This window comes from Pseudopodoces humilis, chromosome 9, assembly GCF_049639895.1.
Source record: "Pseudopodoces humilis isolate 2021_Gansu_Grassland_sample_001 chromosome 9, ASM4963989v1, whole genome shotgun sequence".
Classification (NCBI taxonomy): domain Eukaryota; kingdom Metazoa; phylum Chordata; class Aves; order Passeriformes; family Paridae; genus Pseudopodoces; species Pseudopodoces humilis.
The window spans coordinates 31,047,528-31,055,100 of record NC_142208.1 but is presented as its reverse complement, the minus strand read 5'-3'; the positions used below and the strand labels follow the sequence as shown (position 1 = coordinate 31,055,100).

General features: G+C 44.7%; 1 protein-coding gene across 3 annotated transcripts in view; it reads left to right on the top strand.

Annotated features, from left to right (window-relative positions):
* The first annotated feature begins 3,173 nt into the window (after positions 1-3,173).
* The window catches only part of TIAL1 (TIA1 cytotoxic granule associated RNA binding protein like 1), a 28,077-nt gene continuing 23,677 nt past the window's right edge, over positions 3,174-7,573 (top strand). For all 3 annotated transcript variants that reach the window (XR_015773220.1, XM_005520794.3, XM_005520792.2), the window contains exon 1: positions 3,174-3,413. Coding sequence is in view for 2 of the 3 variants with exons in the window: in XM_005520794.3 (XP_005520851.1) it covers positions 3,385-3,413 (29 nt within the window). In the remaining variant the exon portion in view is untranslated. The remainder of the gene's footprint in view (positions 3,414-7,573) is intronic.

Genomic DNA, 7,573 nt, shown 5'->3' with positions numbered 1-7,573 from the left:
TTTTTGGTGGAATGACCTTTCCATGTGTAAAGGCTCTAGATACTTCCTGATTAAGTTATACTTCCACATGAGAAACTTTCAGCTCAGAGGAATTAGGTGAAATTTTAAGAAAAAGGGTGTTCCCCTGAAACATAAAGCTGTAATAAAATTTGCTTTTTCTTGTCTTTTTGGGTTTTTTTTTTGGTTGCTGTCAGTTATTACAACCAGATTTTTGGAAGAGTTGATGGGCTTGATGAACTATGAAAAAAGAGAAATTATTCTTCTGGTTTTGACTTACAGGTAAGATTTCTTCCTCTTAATAAAAGATAATTGATATCAAAATAAAAGAGTATTTTGATGCAGAAAACTGATCCTTCTTCATGTTTTCTCATTTTTAGAAGTTTTAGTTATTTGACAATTCTTTTTCTGTTTACTTATGCATTATTATTTAATTAGTTTACTTTGCTCAGCTCCCATCCTGACCTAGGTCTGGTTTCCTACCTGTTTTTGCTGTGAGAGAAGAGCTTTGGCTGTGTCTGTATTGCAAAATTCAGATAGCTCAGACTATTAGCCATGTCTCTTTGTAAATGTCAACCTTCCAGCTAAGTCAGGTAAAACTAAATACATTCCATTTAGATGAAGCATTAGGTTTTTTGGGGAGAATAAATATATAAAGTAAATAACAAAGGAAATCAAGGTCAGGAGTGGAAAGCATGTTTTCAGGGCATGGTTTAAGTTTAGGCTGGTTGTATTTCATAATTCCTGATTCCACATTGCCCTCCTAGGGCAGCTTGTGCTACCTCTCAGGTTGACCTACAGTATCCTGAAGAAATGATTTAAGAACTCAAACCTTTCTTGTGTCTTGATTTTCTTCATAAATCTGTAAAATGTGAGTTCTCGAGGGAAAAAAAAAAAAATTAAAAGTGCTTTGATTTTAGAGCTGAGGTGAAAGCCAGTCAGCAAACCGTCTCTGCAAGATTTTACTGCCACAGCACAGCTGCCAGACTTGGAATTAACAATAAGGTATGCAAGCTAACAATTTCTAATAGATAAACTGCTCTGACAAAGAGATAAATCAAGAAGGAAGTCCAAAACAGCTCCTTTGCTAGAGTCAACACTCAGTGAAAATTGCTATGTTGCTGTAGCCTCTGGGCAGCTCTCTGGGCTCAGCTGTCCAGCCAGATTTTTACCCACCAAATAGAGCCCCTGTCCAAGCCATGGACAGCCAGATTCTCCAGGAGGATGCTGTGGGAAATGGTGTTAAACTCTTTACTGAAGTCCAGATGAACACATCTGCAGCCTTTCCTCATCCACCAGGTGGGTGTCCCTCTCACGGAAGGAGATCAGGTTGGTCAAGCAGGTTTTGCCTTTTCCTAAACTCATGTTGGCTGGGTCTGATCCTCCCATTAACAAATCTCAGAAGAGGTACTTGTTAATGGGAAAACACAGTTGCACAGTAGAGGGTTTTTTTTCCAGAGAATTTCTCCTGGGATCAGTGCTACCCAACACTCTGAATTCTGCAAATCTTAAACCCAGTAGAAAAACTTCACTCTCAGTACACACTTGGAGAAGACTCCAAGTGTATGGTTGCTTTATAAAGGGCTTCACTCCTTGGATGTTGCTGTAATTAAATTTAAAATATATACCCACTTTTTACAGAGACCTTGAGTATTTCTGAAACTGAAACAAACCTTAGTTTATTTTTTTTTTTGTTATTGCTGCATTAGACAAAAACACATTGCCAGGGACATCAGGCAGTGCTGCACACACTGATGCTGCTCAGTACTGGTGCCACGACACCATTCTGTCTCACAGCACCTCCCCAGTCCTGCTGCATCATCTCCTGGAGCTGCAGGAACTGGAAAATATCACAATCAGAGAATTCCTGGGATTTACTGCCTGTAGACCAAACAAGTGAAATAAAAAAGTCTTTGATCTGTGCTGGACACAGAGATTCCTTACCTGCAGATCTCTGGCTATTCAAAATCCATGCTTAGAGTACCCCACTAACTCCTTATATATTCAAACTGCTGTGGTTTTAATACAACTTAAGGAGTTACTTAAGTCACCTCTCTCTTTATCCATGTGCTAGAACAACTTCTACTAGAAATGTGTGCCTGGCAACAGTCTTGCATGTTTAAATTAAAGAGAGGAAAACACTACTGTGAGAGCAGCAGGCACGAAAATATCAAGTTTGATAACTATATAAGCAGCTTTCTCTGTGATATTACTATTTTGGAAGAGGGGGGGAGGGGGTATTTAAGAGTACTTGAATGTTCAAGATGTGTACAAACTGATGTTTTTCCAGAGTGAGAGTGCTATGATTATTCTGCAGGAGCTGCATGTGGAGATGCTTATCCTCTGCCTGTGCAGTTATCCTGATCCATTTCCCCACTGACAATTCCTAATTTGCCTTCTCTCGGTGGATCCCCTAAGCATCACACACCTCTTAATCTCCCCAATGAACTGATACATACGGTGCTTGTGCACAGCCAGGCTGTGCTGCTACACACACAGGTATGCGGCAACGAAATCTGAATTCTTGGGAATCAAGGGATCAGAGTGGTTTGGGCTGGAGGGAACCTCAAAAAAAACATCTGGTCCCAACTCCCTGCCACACACAGGGGCAGATCGCACTAGGCCAGCTTGCTCCAAGCCCCATCCAGCCTGGCCATCCTCCTCCTGACGCTGCCGGCAGTGCCACACGCCAGTGTAACCAAGCCGCTCCCGCCCGGCGCAGGCCCTGGGAACGGCCGGGACGAGCCCCGGGCACAGCGGGTCGCGGCCTTTGTCCTCCGCACACGGTGACGAGGCTCCAGCGCAGCCTTGGCACCTTCGTCCCGCTCCGTGGGGCCGGGGCTGGGCCCGGGGCTGGGGCTGGGATTAGGGCAGGGATCGGGACGGGGATCGGATCGGGACGAAGCGAATCTTCCCGGGCTGCCGACGACCAATCGCGGCCGCCCGGGCGCGCCCCCGCTGCTCCGCTGCCGCCGGATGTGCCGGGAGCTGTAGTTCTCTTCCGGCGGTGCCGCCGTTCTGTGCTCGGCCATGTGAACTACAACTCCCAGTAGGCTGCGGGGTCTCGCCGCGCGGCTCCCGGCAGTGCCTACCATCCCCATCGCGCCCCGCGGGGCCGGGAAGGAGAAGCGGGTCCGGGAGCGCGCGGGGCGGCGCCTGCGCAGAGCGTGGCTTCCTGAGCGTCTGGTGGCGGCCGCCATTTTGTGGTGCCGCTTCCCTCTCCCGCTCGGGATCTGCGGCCGCGGGACCTGGCGCGGGGGCGACGCGGAGCGAGGGGAGCCGGGGCCGCCCGCACCCTCCTCACCTTCCCTTCGCCTCCGTGCGCCGCCGAGCCCCTCCGGCGCTGCCCCCGGGCGCGGCTGCGGAGAGCGGCGCTCGCCCACCATCATGGAAGACGACGGGCAGCCCCGGACCCTGTGAGTGGGGAGGGGGCGGCGGGGTGGGCAGCGGGCCCGGGGCGGAGCGGGGCGGGGGCAGGGATGCGCTCCCAGAGAGCGGGGCCGGGGCCTAGAGGGGTGCCGGGGGAGCGGAGGGGGCTGAGCGGGACAGAGCGTGTGCGGCAGGGCCGGCAGCGGGGTCCGGGCAAGGGGAGCGGGAGGGGGGCGCGGCGGCCCGCACGGAGATTGCGCTGCACCGATCCAAGGAAAACACGGGCGAACAGCAGCTGGACACGGGGTGTAACGGGGTCCATCCTCGGAGCCTCCGGGGTCCGTCCCCGGAGGTTTGGGGGTGCAGGCGGGGGTCCCAAACCTTTCCCGGAGGGCACAGGCCGCCCCCGGGCCCCCCCTGCACGGCTGTCCCGGCGCTGGGAAAGTTCTTTGTGCTCTCCCGGCGGTGGGTGGGATGGGGAGCGCCGGGAAACCGGGAGGGATCGCTTTTCCCTCCAGCGTGTCACGGTGTGGTTCAATAACAGGGTATCGGGCCCAGCAGAAAGAAATAACTGTGTGTTGGCCGTGTCTCTCCGGGCTCTTTAGTCACTTGGTGGCTGTCATCCGTTTTCTGTTTAAAAATACAAATTTGAACATTTTGGGGGTTGCTGTTGAGTTCTTTTCAGCTTTGCAGATATGTTTTTGATGAATTTTCTTTGTCCTGTTGGCTTAAACGAGGGAGGCTCGCACTTGTGGTTGGGCGCTTGAGAGCAGGGATTTTGTGCTGCTGCTGATTTTAACCAGTTCCCAGATTTCCAGTGCAGCTGCCAGAGGGTGTTTCGGGCTCTGTGAGCAGTGCCGCGTTCGGGCTGTCCCTGGGAGAAAGGCAGGCTCATGCTCGTGCTGCCCAGATGACAAACACAGCTCAGGACAGTGCAAATGAAATCTTTGTCTATTTAGCTTTCGGGACAGTAGCCTTTAGAAAAGCTCTCCAAGATAGTCTGGACTGAAAGCCACTCTGAAACAGAGTAAAATGTCTCATAATTCTCACTACCAAAATGATGACTTGGCATTTAAGGCTTCTCAAGGCAATTCGTGTTTTTTCCCCTCTCTAGGTCTGCAAAGTTCTTTTAACTGGTTTATAGTGTAGTATAAGTACTTAGTCCTTGCTTCCTGAGATGCATAGTTTAAATAAGCATATCTGGAATGCTTTTCGTGTTGATTACCCAAATGATCTGAGTTTGCTTGGCTCTCAGAGCAGACCTAAGTTCGAGTGTTGTTTTAGAATAGGAGGAGGGAAACAGCAGAGTCACACAGTATTCTATTAAGTTTTATTTTCAAGGCTCCTTTCTTCATTATTGGCTCTTTTTATTTCTTTTTAAGAACTGCTATATTCCCACTAAGTATTAAGGTGTTCTTTTAGTGCCAACAAGTTTGGGTACCACATTGGCCATGGGTCCTTCCCAGTAACACATCCATCAAGGACCTTACATAGCCCACTTGGTTACAAACAAGAAAAAAGTAAATTTCTACTAAGATGTCCGAAATAGCATCTCTACAGCTGCCACAAATGGTTTATTGCACACATGTGACTGTTTCATTTGTTAAACTAATAAACAGCATGCACATTAATTTCCTAGTAGTTCTGTAGTAACCACAATAATAAAGGGTTACTTTCCTGTAATTATTTGTAGGCTTTTTTCATATAAGACAAAAATTTCACTATAGTATTTTTTACATTTTACCTTCTTGTCCCTACTTTTTATCTGAAATGTCTTTAAATTTAGAATAGCAAGTTGTGTTTTAAAGATTATTATACTGAGCACTGCTTTTCATATAGAACAGTTGTGATCTCATAAATAAAACTCACTGTCCCCCAAGAACAACAAATAAAAATATTCTTAGTTGGACTTCTAAGTTTCCATTGTTTGGTTTATTTGAGGAGGGGGTGGGGGGAGAAAGTGAAGAACAAATTGTTTCAGTAGCTATTTGACCATGTGCAAAAGCGCTTGATTGATAGTGTAAGCAGTACTTGAAGAATGCCTTAATTTTTCACTCCTGAAGGAATAAATGAATCCAAAATATGTAAAATAGGAAGGATTTTTCTTTTCATCTTCTTATTTCTTTTAAATTTTCTTTTTTAACAGTTGCAAGTTTTTTTTGTTTGTTTTTTGGTGTTTTTTTACTTACAAAAAGCAAAACCTACTTAACCACTGTTTACTCAACATTTATGCCCATCTTAAACAGCTCAGGAATAAGGGCTGTTTCAATTTGCTGTACTTACAGGACTGTTGTGTGGTTTCCAGTCATGATAGGTCACGAACCTTTAAAAGTTCAGAATATTTTCTGAGGCTTGATATAGAAAATGGACACCATTTGCATTTTTATTTCTTATCTTTATAGAGATGTGAATAACCTTAGATACTTTTTCTGCCAAAAAACTTTCCAAGAATGGGGGCCTTTCTGTGTGATTTGTCACATGTAATTTTTTAGCTGGCCCTAAAATGGGCTGTGAGGTTCTGATTTTTTTTCTTTTAATAGAACACTTGAAAGCTTTTTTTCTGTGACTACTGTTAGATCTCACAGGCTGTATCAAAGTCCTGCTTCTACTTTAAAGTTAAACTAAACTATCAGAAACCTGATGTGCTGCTAATGTTACCAGCTCTCACAGACAACCAGAAAAGTTCCAAAGTTGCATATTCTTGTTAATGCTTTTGGAAGTGTTTTGTGTTGTTTGTAGGTATTCAGTGACTGCTCTGAAGTCGCTGCATACCTACAGCTGTTATCTCATCAGCCTTGCCATGCTGTATTCCAAGTCTGGAATGTGGATAAGGTACAGGAGTAAAGCTTCACCTGGATTCACTTCTCTTGAACATTCCTTTCAGTTCAGCTCTTGTCCAGGAATGTTGCCTCTTGGAGGAGGCTACAGAGTGGATTATTCTTGGTATCATTTTATTTCCAGTAGCTTGTAAACACTAGACAGAGTTGCTAGAATTTCCATGGGCTCCTGAGCACATCAGTTACCTTATTGTTTAACATAATTTCCTCTTCTAAATATGGAAACTGCCATTTCTTGCATGTTGCCTATGTGAGAGATAAAACAGATTTACTATCTATCCTCAAAAAAGTATGTAAGGGAGTTTTGTGGACCTAAAAGTAGTGACTGTAAATGTCCCTTTCTTACCTCCCTGTCTAGGATGCAATACAAACCTGTTTACCTTCAAAAAGAGAGTTTTTTCTGCTCAAGCCAAAGAGTTGAGTTCCAAAACTCATTATGGACTGATACGTGCCTCTTGTGTTCTTTAAATAGTTCTACAACATCTCTGAGTATCAAGCAGTTTGTTATTTTTTTGTGTTGTCAGCAGCATTCAGAAGTGTAATAGATAAAAATTTATGTCAGGACATCTATCTGTCTATGGGTTGTTGGGGTTTTTTTTAGCTGCTTATTAATTGGTATTTAAGTGCTCCAGGCTTGCAGAAGGGAGCAAACACTATTGCCTGTGTGCAAAAAAACACAACTTTTGCTGCCCTGTCACATCATCCGAGACCACTTATAAAAGTTTAGTAAGTGCTTCTGCTCTGCTGGGTTTTATAATTTTAAAAAAGTTTTCATAATAGATCCTCTAGAATGTAGCAGTCCAAAAAGATCAAAATAGCATGTTAGGAGTCTTCTGGTTTTTTTGAGGTGTGGTTCTGATAATTTTGATTTCATGAAATAGAAGATGCTGTTCTATTACATCATGTATAAATGCAGCTAGAAAGAGGAAAGCTAGCCGTAGTCTGGCCATGTGTAGTGGGTGATTAGCATCAGCTGAGCAAAGTTTTGTGTTTCCAGAAAGGTAAGGTGTCTGTTCCTAATGTGGTGAATATATTTATTTCTTTAGTTCTGTGGTATTCAGACATTTACACTGAAGATGTTTGCTTGTATGTTTTTATTAAAGTCGTCTCTAACTGTACTGAAGGAGGTGATGTTACTGCAGTCTGCTTAAAGACATGAAAATAACCATCAAGTCAAACTTTTTAGCATATTGTTTCAAATTTGTAGAGGTTTGTATTCCCATATTTTACATTTAGTTGGAGAGATTTGGGTCTCTCTGGGTGTTGTCGTTGCTACATGAAACTTTACTGTTTGTGCAGAATTCCCAGTGTGTGCGTTACTGAAGTTTGAATTTTAGCAGCTTGGGAAGGGTGAGAATGCATCTGACTAA